Consider the following 15129-nt stretch of genomic DNA (forward strand, 5'->3'; position numbering starts at 1 on the left):
GAGGGGGGGGGGAACTATTTTCTGATGATGGTGCAGATAACTTTATTTTTCGCATATGATTTAAAACGTTTTCTTCAGCTGAAAACGCTGATTCTTACAATAAAAAAAGCCTCCCCCACACACGCTTAATTTGCATAATAGGCGTTGGGACATTTAACAATAAAACGCCACGTGCCTCTGGAGCAGGTACGTGTCGGGCAGTGGAACGTCAGCCAATGCCATTCGAACCCACAGACAATGGCTTCGAACATCCGGACACTCACCCGCCAATCAGCATCTCCGTTCACATTCCACCTCTGATTGGCGACTGTTGGAAACACTTCGCTCCATTGTTTTTTGAAACAGAGTGTAATTTAACACGGCCTTCAATGGGGTCGATGCCGGAACAAAAGACAAGGTTTAAAATGAGACTGCGATCGTTAGCCGCCCAACCCTTCCTTTTCCGAGGAATGTCGCGTCACGTAGCGACGGGCACGTTTCACGACAAGCCGTAAATGCGCGACTCGGACAATAAAAGGCGTTGCGAGCGCATGCTTGCGTAGTGTGGGCTTTTGTGTGAGATGCGAAGGGATGGAGTGGAGGGAATAAGTGGGAGAGGGAGAGACCGTGCAGTAGGAGTAGGGCGCAGCAGGGGCATTCACTAACTCCCGGATTATATTCTGATCACGGGGCTTAATCATGACTTTAATCAGTTAATTAAAAATAAGTTACTGACAGTACAGAGATGAGAGTTTAAAGTATATACAATCCCCATATGTGTGGGCGAGAGTTTGCTTCCATCACTGCAAAAAAAAAAATTCTTAGCGTGGGAGTTACTAGGAAAAAAAAAGAGGAGCGTAGAGGTTTAGTTTTCGCTTTTGTTTTAAAATATAACCCTCTGACTCAATTTTTTCGGAACCCAAAGGGGGTTTGTGTCAGGAAGGAAGCATTAACTAGAAGTGTCACCAAAGAGACTTTTAATCTGCGGAAGTTGTATTTCCTCCCCCTGTGAGAAGCTAGGCAGCAGCAGCAGCCGCCTTATCGCACACCGAGCTGGGGCTCCAGCCAGTGAGGCTCTCCCCTCCCCGAGTGATGCTTTATTTTGCGCTGTCTGTCCGAAATTTTTCACAATCACCATGAGCACGGCCAACGACACATACGCGTTTGTAAAAGACATTAAGCCAGGAATGAAAAATTTAAATGTCATCTTTATTGTTCTGGAAATAGGTAAGTTAGGTAGGGGCTCCAGCCCTGAAACAACACTCATTTAACCGTTTAAGTAATGACAGACGGAAAAATATAGATTTTTTTTTAACAAAAAAGTTTACTAAACCCAAGACACGATGAAAGTACGCTCACTGAGTTTAAAAAAATCACAGGGACGTGACCCAGACAGTTTAACCCCCCTTAAAAGTACCAAAGATGTACAGGTCAGCTTCCTGTGAAAGCGACACCTTCATTTTTTTTCTCTGAGTTTTACTTCTGGTGCAGTTAAGTGCATCCACTTCGATACAGGTTTATGTATGTACGCGACTGAAACTAATTATAGGTTTTTATTCACTCTCTGTGCAGGTCGAGTTACCAAAACTAAAGATGGACATGAAGTGAGGTCGTGCAAAGTAGCCGATAAAACTGGCAGCATCACAATTTCAGTTTGGGATGAGGTTGGAGGTCTAATACAGTCCGGGGATATCATTCGCTTGACGAGAGGGTACGTCGAATGTGGTCAAGCGGCCGCTGGCATAAAGCGTGCCTGAGTAATACAGCTTGTCAATATTGTTAGATGTGTGTACATAAAATTACAAATATAACAGTTGCAAACTAGTAAGCAAGGGGTTGAGTCGCAATGGTAACTCGGAAAACAGCAAAAAGTGCGATTTTAAAATGGCAACGAGATCATTGATAAATCCTGCCCGGCTTAATAAAGGTGGTGCTGTTTCATCTGTATCGAATAGGGTGAGGTGTCAGATTGCTGGTTGAGTAATAATGCCTATGAAATACATGACTCATCCAAGAGCGTAGAGTCCCTTTCGGGTATAGGACTAGAATGGCCCCAGATGTAAAATAAATATGCTAATATGAAATAGGTTTTGAAGTGGTTAGAATTTGACTATCTGATCATTGATGTGTATGTCTTATTGGAAATTACCATTAGTACACAGTTTAAAAATGAGTTGAAGTTAGGTTGCTAGCTGCATACAGCTGACCAATGCCAACTGGTCTTGTTACCAGAATCTAAGATGATTAGAAGACAGTCATTTGTGAGTCTTAACAGTGTTGGCAGACTATTTGACTGATGTGGGCATCACAGCAGAAGCAGATCTTGCCTTTGCCTCAACACTTTTCAGTCATGGATTAGTGATTAGGGATGAGAGCTACCTCCCCTTTCATAACTTGGGTATTAAGGGTGACTTATGCCTGTACTCTGACTAGCTGAGATCAGTCAACTCAGGCTAGGTTATGTGGTTCAGCTACCCACTAAATAATTTTGCTGAGCCATTTTGGGAGCTGAACTGTGGCTTAATACCTTGTAAACTGCTGTCACAAGTCCTGTTCCCCCAAAAGTCTAACTTTGACCTCTGCCCTCCACTTGCTAGCCCTTCTCTCATTTCTTCATCCCCATAGGTCCTTGGAACACATAACCTAACTCCTTGCACCATTCTATTAAATCCCTTCAATCTGGTTTCTGGCCAGTCATCAGTGATATCCTGTGTGTTGCTCACAGTTCCTCATTGTCCAACTTCTCCATGGTTTGTCATCCTTGATGACTTAGTCTATGACTATCCTCTGAGGTCAGTGCCCTATTCTGGTTCCATTCCTACATATCCCAGCATAGTCAGTATATCCCCAATGGTGACTACTCTTGCTTGTTGCATGATCACCTCTGGTATGCTGCAAGGCCCCTCCCTTTTCTTTGTCTTTATGCTGCCCTTGGTATTATCTTAAATATGGAGATAGCTTCCATATGTTGATGTCTAACTTTACCTGTCCACCACTGCCCTTGACTCAGTGGTCCAAACCTTGCTGGAGTGGGGCATCTCTCGGCATGTGCTGTTAGACCTTTTTCCTGCACCATTAAGCTCAAATTTTTCTGCCCTGTAAGTCGCTGGAAGTGTGAGCTGATAAGTGTGGCGACAGCAATAGGGCATCTGGGATCTTAAGTGAACGGCGGGACCAATAGTCTACTTAGCCAATGAGATTTAAGGAGTGAGACAGAAATAGAGGGACAATGGAGAAGGAGGGTGAATTAGTAGGTAAATTGTCAAATGTAGTACAGAAAGAGAAACAAAGATTGGATTAAGAGGAAAAAGATGAAAAGGAGGAAAAAAATTCAATTTTTAAAAACTCAAGAATTTACTACTTGCAGGAATGAGACTCAACAATTTAAATAGTTCCCTTTCTAGGCTCGAGGTTGATTGGCATTGCATTAACAATTATCATTTTGTTAAATGGGCACTTGTGCTGGTAAGAACCAACTCTTAACTTTCTGCAGTGCGGCGAGTTTAATGTGCAAATCCAACAAGTTCTTAAAAATAATGGAAGTTGAAGGTGAGCTGCCGTTTGTGCGAGGCAAATGGCAGAGTGGCGTAAATCGATCAGGTTACAGTGAATTGCAACTGGAGAGTATCTCTTCTGAACGTGCTGGCCGATTTGTGCATTAATAACGGTGTGCGTCGTGAACTTGCTGTTGTTTTCCCAGCAAGATTTAGGCCTGTAACTGTTGCCATGCTGTATTGCTGCCTGTCAGATGTCAAGTCTTGGATGAACCAGAACTTTCACTCTTGGCAAGATGGAATCCATCCTATTTGGTGCCCACTGAAACTTTGCAGCTCAGGTGTTAATCCTCAGATGCTTGCTCAGGCTGAACCCAAAGGTGAACAACCTTGGCGTCCTGTTTAGCATTGAGATGTCCTTCAAATCTCACATCTGGTCCCTGAGTAAGATTGCCTATTTCCACCTCAATGTTGGCAGCCCAAGGTGCATCCACATGTCCATCACTGCTGAAGCTTTCATCATGTCTGTCACCTGACCGCTTGATTTCTTAGCGTTCATAGTTGGTTTCCCAAGCTCCACCTTGTATAAACTATAACTTGTCCAGAATTCTGTTTATATTGTGTACTAAGTCCCCCACACCTGTTACGTCCATCCTTATTGACCTCCATTGGCCCCTTATTCCCCAGTCATTGGTTAAAGCTTTAATTCTTTTCAAATCCTTTTAATGGCTGCAATTTTAACCCTGCCATTTCAATCTTTACCTTAAGTCCCAGCATGCATCTTTTGCTTCTGTAACTGATTTGTGTTTCTTCCTTCCCCTCCACTATCTATGACTGAGCCTTCAGCCATCATATCCTGCACTCTGAACAAAACCCTCTGGCTTCCCAGCTCTCTTCCTGATTTTTCTCTTTGTGCCTGTGGTCACCTCCTGTGACTCTTCTTCCTGCTTAGTGTTCTGATTTCCTATAAAGCATCTTGGAATGTCTTGCGTGACAGGCACTATACAAGTCTTGAGTTCAAATGAGTGGAGATTCAGATGTGTGCTAAAATGGACTTGACTAAAATCCCTGTGTTCAGCTTCTCACAACACTAATCTTTATATCCCTGAGAGATTGCCAATTTTTACTGAACTGTAGGTAGTTTGTGCTGGGTCATGTGGCTGTTTGAGTTGAGACTGCAAACTCACTTCACATGAGACTCTTGTATAGTAGAGGAGACTTTCAGTTGATCAATGAGTTCAATTCAAACTCAGGATCTAGAGGTGAAAGGACAGTATGTCAAACTAGTGCACCATCCATTCCTGAAACTCAAAGCAAACCTATTTTGAAAACACTACTGAAGCATTTTTTTGCAAATGGAATTATATAAGTTGAAGTTGTGCTGTAATCTCTGCCCCTAGCTACAAGGACTTCTGGGATTTATGGTACTCAACAATAAATCTGTAATAATAAATGTTAAGGAAATTGAAACACCTGAAACCTGCCCAGAATGAGTGTATGGCAGAATATAAATCTGCTCTATTCTGAGGTGAATTTCAGATGACTGTGCAATATGGAGTATCAAACCAAGATCTGCTGTTTATACATATAGATATTCTGCCAAATCAGTGAAGCAAAAAAAGTAATTTCAAAAGTTGATCTGCACTGTGTGGTTTACTTCCAGCATTGGATGTGGCTATTTCCAAGTCAGATTTGTTGCAGCTTGGAGTTGAATGCCCATCAAACAAACATTTTTCAGGGTGCTTGTTCTGTTGTCTTTTATTCCATGAGAATTATACTTCTCAACAGGCTGCTTTGTCTTTCTAATACAACATATTGGCAGATAAGTGTACAGACTTCAGCTGTTTGATTACATAAATGTGAGAGCACCAACTGTCACTGTGCAGAGATAATCAGAGATCTGTGTGCATATAAAATGTTTAATTCAGTAGTCCACTTTTTGTAAAAATGTTGAAAAAGCTTTTTCTCTAGGAGCAGGAGCAGTAGCAGTATTCCTGGTAGTGTACTCCGCTGCAAAGGTCACCATTTGAGCAGGTTTGCTAGCCTGGTTTTTTAATCTGTTTTTTGCCTCGCCCACGAGATTACATAGCTTTTGGGTGGGGAGTGTATTTATTGTGATGCACAAGGCAGTTTTGCAGGACAGGCTGGATGGACCAGTGGGTCTTTTCCTGTCTGTCATTGTCATATGTTCGTATCTATAAGCCAGTAATGTTTTTCTTGCAGGGTCTACATACCTTTCCTCAGTCATTGCAGCTTTACCTTCCCCAGTCATGGAGAAGGTACATCAGTCAGTCACAAACAGCAACTTTAAACCAGCTGCATATGTTAAGTTTTCTCCTTGTATTGAGCAGTAGACTCAATACAAGTCTGGCAGATTCACAGCAATGGGGGCCCCCTCAATGTCCTGTGGGAAGCAGTTTCTGCAATGTAAATAGCAGCAATAAGGTCTGTTCTCCTGTACTTAATCTGCAAAATGGTATATAGGGTTTTTTCTTCCACCTCATTTGGCCTAAATGGGGGAAGGCCAGACTTCTTAGCATAAGGCTATGATGTGTGGGAGAGGCAGGAAATGATGTCTTCCTGACGTCACTGAATGAATCGTAAGACTAGAGAGAGTATGTGGTTTATGTGCTGCTCAGTGCAAGTCACATTGTTTCCTATCTTGTTGCACTTCACTTTGACGCATTTGTCTATTTCTGATGTTTGGCAGTTTTTCTAGCACAGAAAGGAAAACAATCTGCTACACATGATAAAATGGATGATTATACTTTTTTGGTTCTCAAGTTCAAGTCTGACTCCAGAGACTTGAGCACAAAATCTAGGCTGACGCAGCAGTGCAGTACTGTGGGAGTGCTGCACTGTCGGAGGTGTAGTCTTTCGGATGCAATGTTAAACCAATGCCCCGTCTGCCCTCAGGTGGATGAAAAAGATCCCATGGCACTATTTTGAAGAGCAGGGAGTTCTCCCTGTTGCCCTGGCCAATATTTATTTATCCCTCAACCAGCATCACTAAAAACAGATTATCTGGTCATTATCTCATTGCTGTTTGTGGGAGCTTGCTGTGTACAAATTGGCTGCCACGTTTCTTACATTACAATAATAGTGACTACACTTGAGAAGTTCTTCATTGGCTGTAAGGTGCTTATATCCTGAGGTCGTGAAAGGCACTACATGAAGGCCAGTCTTTTTTTTTAATGACCAGGACTCCATTTTGCACCAATTTTTTTCATGTAAGTTGCACTTTTTTCTATATTTGGGGGAAGAGGCAAGAGGGATTTTAGTGTGATGCTTGCCAATAACCATTATTTAGTTTGCATTACTGGTGTACATTTCCAAAATTCTTCCTTCAAAAGTAGACACAGGCTCTTCAGTGATCAGTACTGTGATCATTATTGATTTGAAGATGCTGCAACCGCCCTGGCTATGAGGGTGGAGGTACAGCTGTCAAGTTGAGGAGGGTTTGTGGCCTAAGTGGATAAATGAACTTGGGGGATCTAGCAGATAATAAGGTAAAAAATATGTAAATACAACAAGGACCAAAGTGGTAGGTAATGCATATTTTAAACTGTGTGCTTAGTTGATTTTAGGATTCGGGATTGTTTTAGAATGCTCTGATTTAATTATTTTGCTGCATTTTGAGAATCCTTGGATGTGGATCTACAGTAGCTTTAGTTTGTGTCTGGTCTGGTCTGGCTTCCTCAAATTCCAAGTGAACTGTTTAATTATTTAACAGTTTATTATGGCATCAACTCCTATAAATCTGGCACACAGTAAGACTACCATATATGGTACAAAATTCCTGAAGCTGCTGAAATGAACAGAATATAACTTCTCTGATCTGATTGGGTGATTATAAAGTACAAAGAGCTAAAAGCCTACAAAGCAAAATTTGCTTTTGTTTGCCATATAAATGTATGTGGTATTAAAGTTTAATAAAGGTGGAGGGAGTGGTTAACTTGTTTTTTCAAACTTAATGGTGCATGCTATAATTGGGACGAGGACAATACGGGGCTTGACTGTGACCCCCTATGATTGAATTGCCCACTGACTCCTGGTTGCATGCATGAAGAATAGCCATCTGAGGGTGCTGGCTGAATTGTACTCTTTGACTTCTTGAAGGGAGGGGTATAGAGGGAATTCATAGAAATTACAGCCCAATTGTGCCTGTGCTGGTTCCTTAACTTGAGCTTATTCACTCTAAACTCATTTCCTTGACCTGTCCCTGTATCCCTTCATATTTTTTCAAATGCTTATCCAATTCCTTTTAAATTATCTGCCTCAATAGTTGCTTGTGGTAAGGCATTCCATGTTCTAAACCTCTGGGAACAAATTGTCCTAATTATTCATCTGTTCATGACACTGGATGCCAAAAATAGTCTTCCCTTTTACCAGCACTTGCATCCTTACCTTGAACAGTACAAAAATATGAATGAGTTTGAATTATTGACTTGCATGGTAATCCTGTAGACCCATTTGCAGTTATTTTCTGATGGGTGGTTTAAAATCTTCGTGTCTGCTCATCAATTTGTATTAATTGCTAATGGGAAGTGTTGCTCAATAGATTGTGTAGACACTTTATGCATCTTTAAAAGCCTGTGTATAGGCTTGTGAAAATAGGATATTGAAACCAAAATGTGAGTCTTCTATTTTGAGTCTGGCTGAATAAGACAATGATATATTTTTAAAAAAACCTATGCTGGCAAATATTCTAGCAGTGTTAGATTTTAAAGAAAATCTAGAAGCAGCTAATAATTGGGGGAAACTTTCCACTGAAATCTTCCCTAAAAGATGTCTCAATTTAAATTTCCTGTCTTTGAAAGATGTGCTGCTTAGCTGCAGTGTTGAAATTACAGATTGCTACAGCATAGACAGTAATATTGCATATGCGGAATGTTGCCATTAAAGCATCACCTTTTATTCTACGGAGGTTACAACTTGAGACCCAAATAAGGGTTTCCAAGTTTGAAGCACAACCTGATATTCAGATTCCCCTATGCTTGGGTGGATTTTGCTACACCTGTGAGGCTCTTGATGCTGTATTCTAAAGGGGATTAAAAAAATGCAAGACTAGGCCTGTGCTGTATGAGGTGGCCTTGATGCCTGTTTGGAATCCTTGGATTAGACTATACTGCCATCCTGTGGCAGGAGGAGGTAATAGTATGTACTTGATTATGTAACTGTACAAAGTACCTTTTATTTTGGTTACTAGTTTCAGTGCAAAACCTTTATATTGGATTAAAGTGACACCTTTTTAAAAAAAAAAGTTAATTTACATTTGTACAGCACATTTGAATTGCTGTTCCATAATTTAATTCACTGACTTTGTGACCTTTCCTTGTTCAGTTATGCTTCAATGTGGAAAAATTGCCTGACGTTGTATACAGGGAGAGGTGGAGATCTTCAAAAAATTGGCGAGTAAGTATATCCACACAACATAAGGAAATCCCTGGGAAATAGTTCTGGGAGCCCTACTTAGGTGTATCCTTGTAGACTGGCAAGTACAGGAGCAATCTTATGATGCCCTTCACAGTTGGATAGCCTGATAGCATTCACTTAAAGCTCTGACATGTTTAATAACCACTTGGGCAGAGTGCCTGACGGCATGTCATACCCCAGTAGAGTTGGTGCCTTCAGGAGATGAGAGAAATTTGGGATGGGGAAGATTAGGAGACACTACTTTTAAAAGGACTATTTCAGCATGTCTTGTGCCCCATAGCCCTCCTGCTGTTGAGTTTTGCAATTCAATTTTTACAAGACTAAAAGAAAATAAGCTCAGTTGCTAGAAGACATCATAAGCTTGCTCACTGGTTTATTTTCTATTTGAGATTTAAGAGAAATTCTATGCAACAAACTGAGGTCCATTAATATCAGCCACAAGCAGGACTTTAAATGTGCGTCCTGATTATGCCAGGTCAGCACAGGGCAATTGTGGCTTTAATTGTTTTGATTGATTCTAAATTTGTGGTTTGCTTCCTTTTCAAGGAGCTGACTTCACTTTGACCTTTTTAGAAGTGCTACCCCTGCTGGTGGACCTGTAGGGCAGCATAATTATTGAAGTTCTTGTGAAAAAGGCTATGGGCAAGGCTACTTATAGAATGTCAATTATATGGGAATTTTTTTCACATGTTTGGATCACATTACATGGTTCCATTTTTTCCCTTGTGAAAACTGAACCAATGGTTATAATATACAATGGGGCTATATGGAATTTGGCTTATTCTGTGGGATTTTTATTGATGTTTTGGAGATTTCGGTTTCATCTGCTTTTTTCCTATGGAACACATTGATTTATGAAGCATCTTGATGAAATAAAGCTTTTTTTAGTATTCAGTTATTTGTTATTTCAAGATGTGATATTAAAAAATGCAGTAGGTGCCTAATCAGAGGTTGGCCTTTCTATACTTACAAGTCATTACTTGTATTTTTTATAATCTGGAAGAAAATGTTTCTGCTCTGATTGTTGCCCAGCAAATTCTTGGGTGGGGTGGGGAGAGACAGAAGAGAGATGAGAGAGATGGCACTGTGGGAGCAAACGAGGAATGAAGAGCAGCAGGTAATTGGTACATTAAACATATCGGGCTATTTTGCTGAGAGCATGTCAGACCTGATACATGAAGTGACAATGATCCATTTGTGTAATCTCCAGTACATCTGGCCATGCAGGGCTCTAGGTAGGGGGGAGAAACATAGCAACGGGAGTAGGCCATTCAGCCCTTCGAGCCTGTTCCCCCATTCAGTTAGAACATTGCTGATCTGAATCTGAATTCCATCTACTTGCCTTGGTTCTGTAACCTTTAATACACGTGCCTAACAAAAATCTTACCTGTTGAAATTTTCAATTGATCTGGCCTCAAGCTTTTTTTGGGGGGGGGGGGGGAAAGAGAATGGGGAGGAACTACTGTGCTATTCAATGCCAATGCTGCTTTGACCACAAGTCATGTGGTAGCCTGGATATTACTTTCCTTTTTTCTCCTCATTCCCTATTTGGTCATACATCAGCTGCATCAGTAAACTGCCCCTGCAACTCTTTCAACCAGCTTCTATTTTTAAAACAACATTTTAGAAATATTAAAGATGGATATGGGTACTTTTGTGCTGACATTTTAATATTTGCTTTATTTTGCTGTTAGGTTTTGTATGGTATATTCAGAAGTACCCAACTTTAGTGAACCCAATCCAGAATACCTCAACCAGATGAACCAAACAAACAAAGTTGTAAGTGACAGGAGTGCTGAAAGCAAGCTGTATTTGTCATTATGGTGCTCTTTTTTAACTTTAGAAAACATGTTGAATATTAATTTAATTTTCAATCTATAATCAATTTTTATTGTGGAGCTTTTATTCCTCATTGTCCATGTGGTGCTGCTCTTTCAATAATATTTAAATGTTTTATCAAGGCACAAAGTGAACATAGAAACAATTATCCTCCTAGTCAGCTGGCTACAAATGGACAGATGCAAGCAGGTAAGCTGGTAATGCAGATCACTCTTGAACAAAACTGACATACTTATGTATGATCACTGCAGTGTTCGTTTTCCTCAGTCCTCCTGTCCCTTTCTTCACTCACATCCCCCCCACCACTGGGTGCTATCTTCTCCATAACACAGCTGGGAGGATAGGGTGATCTCCAAGATGACCCAGCATCAATCTGCTCAGGCTGGTCCTTTCCCCACAAAGTCCTAATGAGTGACTTCTCCAAGAACTGATGCTGTTCTCTGGATGTGTTTCATGCAATTGCTTAATCTGTAAATTTGTTTTAAAACATGACAACTTGTTCTATAGACTCTTGAGCTTTGAGATGAAGGTCATTTTTATTTTAAAATGACCCCTCTAATCATCAGCTATCATTTCAAGGAAGCCTTTTGTACAATTCCCACAATTGATTTGCATATCAACCGAATAGGAAAAATTCCACTTCTAAATTTCCTGGAACAGCTTACTATTTAAAAAAAAACTTTCAGCCTGTTTCACTCCTTGTTCCAATCAGTCATTGTCTCTCTGCTCTGTGACCTGTTCTGCAATCCTTCTGGAAAAATTGCCATTTGTACTAAAATGTGTATTTTTTGCTCCTAAAAGATTTCCTCCAGCTAAATTAAGCAATGAAAAGCATACATTTTTTAACTTTGCTTTTTAAATAAATTATTCCCCACCTTCTGTCTGCTAGACCACGTAGCCTGTGTTGCTGACTGTTGGTGTGCTGCCAGGAAATGCTAGATTGCCACCTGTGGCTTTCTTCTCCAATGAAGACTGTAACTGAGCTATACAGATTAGAAAATCCCAGCTTTGATTCCTGGTCTGTGCTGAGTTCTGATCCTGGTGGTAGGGGTGTTTATAATTTGCTTCTACCATCTCTTGGGTGGGAGTGAAAAGCAGCAAGGATTTCCTGCTCCTGATCACTATCCAATAAATCCTGCTGGAGAATGTATGTGCAGACATAAGGTGGAGAAGAGGATCAGATTTAGTTGTGATGCTCTTTGCTCCATATGGTGCTAGCTGATGAATTTAAGCAAGCTGCCTCAAGTCTTGGAAGGGTTGGGGGCAGGAAAGAGAGAGCGAGAGAGAGATCTGAGATATGACAAGCTTAAGTAATTGTCTGTCTGTCATATTTAAGGCCAGTGACAATGTGGGAGCCACAGTAGCGGACTTTGACATGATTTCTGGACCTGACCATAGTTTGGTGCCATGGGATAACCCCTCGAGTTAATTGTTAAATGGTAAAGCTACAGAGGTATAATTTGAGGGCTGGTCCAATCTTTTGCCATAACTTCAGCGGAAGATCAACAGAAACTAAAGGGAAACAATTTCTCGTAATTTCTTTATGAAGGAGTCCAGTAAATGACCCTTTATGTAAACCAAGTTTGACAATTTTTTTTGATAATGTCAAAGCAGGAGAGTTAAAGCATTTTTCAGATTGAGTGGGGGGTGGGGCAGCACAAGCTTGGCCTATAATCAGGAGTTAAATTTGTGTGTAGCTTAACTGGGCCTCTGTTCAGTACATAAGAACAAGAGTAGGCCATTTAGCCCCTAGAGCCTGTTCTGCCATTCAGTGAGATCATGGTTGATCTATGACCTAACTCCCTATACCTGCCTTAGCCCCATATTGCTTAATAAATACAAACATATGTATGTATGTACAAATTAAGAGCAGGAGTAGGCCATTCGCCCCCTCAAACCTGCTCTGTCATTTGATAAGATCATGACTGATCTGATTGTGACCTCAACCTACTTTACCGTCTACCTACTATAACCTTTGACTCCCTTGTTAATCAGGAATCTATCTAACCTTTGGTTAACAAAATCTAAATCTCAGATTTTAAAATTAACAACTGAGCTAGCATCAACTGTCATTTGTGGAAGTGTTCCAAACTTCTACCACCCTTTGCATGTAGAAGTGTTTCCTAACTTCACTCAAAGTCCTGGCTCTAATTTTTAGGCCATGTCCCCTAGTCCTAGACTCCCCAACCAGTGGAAATAGAGTAGATAGAGAGAAACTCAGTTCCCCTTAATATCTTGTAAACTTTGATCAAATCACTCCTTAATCTTCTAAATTCCAGGGAATACAACCCTAGTTTGTGTAATCTCCTCCTCTTATAATTTAACCCTTGGAGTCCACGCTGCTCTCCCTCCAAGGCCAGTATATCCTTCCTAAGGTGCGGTGCCCAGAACCGAACACAGTACTCCAGCTGTGGTCTAACCAGGGCTTCATATAGCTGTAGCATAACTTCTACCCCCTTGTATTCTAGCCCTCTAGATCTAAAGGCCAGCATCCCATTAGCCTTTGATTGTTTTCTGTACTTGTCCATGACATTTTAATCTATGTACATAACCCCTAAGTGTCTTTGGACCTTCACTGTTTTGAGCTTTTCACCATTTTAAAAAGTACTCTGATCTATCCTTTAAGTCCAAAGTGGTACTATTAAATTGAAGTGATATTTGGAGTGTCATAGTGGCCACTATAAATCTACCTGAATTCAAATGGGGCATGGCAATAATGGCCAGTGCAGAACAATGACATATATGTGCTGAAATTTAGGAACCTCACTACTGCACAAGGCTGTCCAGTTTGTGTGTGCTTCCCCATCTTCCTCATGCTTTGAAACTCATTGATCATGATATCAAACCAATATTCAGATTGTTTGAAGTAAAACAATCATGGCAGAACTATAAAGATACACAAATTGCACCAATCATTCATTTTTATTGTCATTGATATGAAGAATCTCCAGACTGTTCTTCACCATTTTGCTTAATTTGAACCTGGTGAGATTCTGCAGTGGATTTGTTTACCTACATTCTTTGTGTAATTTTATCTGTTCTGTGCAATATTTGGTTCATTACGTTGAATGTGGTAAGCTTTATTTAACTTCAAACGAGTGAGCACAATGTTTCTTGCTGCTATTGTCCTCTATATAATAGTGTGGATGGATATTCACATTTCATTGTAATAAGGATTAGTCAGCCATTTGTTTAACTCTTGTGGAGTGTGATCAACCTGAGTGGAACATGTTGCTATTTATATGGCTTTTACTTGGAAGCTTGTAGTTCTTGTTTCTTTTAATACTGTGACTTGAATTGTTTAAAATGTACAATATTGTTTTGCTCAATATATATAAGCATTAATGTGAAGGATTTTATTAATAATTTTTGTTTAGGAAATGGCTCACAAAGTGCACTTTCGCCAGGGGGACTTCCCCCATCAAGCAATAACTATCAGCAGCAACAGAACCCTAATTTTGTAGGTGGTGGAAGAAGCAATGGACGAGGACCAATAAGTCAGCCACAGATGACTCCAGCTCAAGGATCTGGAGCAGTTAGCAATGGACGAGACCCACGTAGAGCATTCAAAAGATGACCTGTGCCATATGTATATACCAGCCTTGTTCAACTCTACACCTTACTTGAACCCACTTGATGCACTTTTATTTTTTATATAACTGCGTTTGTATGTATGTTTTGTTTTAACCCTCTTCATCATTAAGGTGGGGTTTTGAACTGTAAAACATTGACTCCTTAATAGTTGAGGTGTCTTGCAGTATTCAAGCTGCACAAGACTTATTACCTTATTGTCTGAAAATGAATTGTGAAAGTAAAGGTGATTGTCCATGTTGAGAGTAGCAGGGGAAAAAGTTAATTTTAGGTTTAAAATGTCAATAAAATCACATTCAATTACTGATAGCATGTAGTGAAGGGTATTATGTCACCTGTACTGTGATCAGGAGTGTTGACAGATTGAATCTTGCTTATGTCACCTGTACTAAATTAATGAAAAAGATACATCCCTTCAAGTGGTTTATGATGGCATTGCAGGAAGTTGCCATGATGCTATGGTGATATATTGAAAATGTTGTTGCTTACTACACCAGAATGGGAAGAGCTCTGGTTTAATCTGTAGTCTCTGATCTAGCTGGAGTGGCAGTAAGGTGATATTGATTTGTGTTCCTGGGTTAGAGAGCAGGAGAAAATAACAGGGTTCCTGCTGGAAGAGTGCAGGATGGAGCATGGTTGGAATGCCCCATAGGGAGTTAGGTCATAGATCAACCATGATCTCACTGAATGGCAGGACAGGCTCTAGGGGCTAAATGCCCCTAGTTGATTAGCCTGAGGAGTAATGGCCACTAAGAACACAAAGTAGCTGACATGTGACTGTACTATAGTA

General features: G+C 40.5%; 1 protein-coding gene across 1 annotated transcript; it reads left to right on the forward strand.

The window, feature by feature from the left end:
• Positions 1-554: 554 nt before the first annotated feature.
• On the forward strand, positions 555-14743 carry LOC137323808 (SOSS complex subunit B2-like). The gene is made up of 6 exons (XM_067987760.1): positions 555-1206; positions 1552-1690; positions 8817-8888; positions 10604-10688; positions 10871-10937; positions 14126-14743. Exons 1-6 carry the CDS (start codon positions 1116-1118, stop codon positions 14323-14325), a joined length of 654 nt encoding a protein of 217 aa, XP_067843861.1. The 5' UTR covers positions 555-1115; the 3' UTR covers positions 14326-14743.
• Positions 14744-15129: the final 386 nt, after the last annotated feature.

The sequence above is a fragment of the Heptranchias perlo genome, chromosome 7 (assembly GCF_035084215.1).
Source record: "Heptranchias perlo isolate sHepPer1 chromosome 7, sHepPer1.hap1, whole genome shotgun sequence".
Classification (NCBI taxonomy): Eukaryota; Metazoa; Chordata; class Chondrichthyes; order Hexanchiformes; family Hexanchidae; genus Heptranchias; species Heptranchias perlo.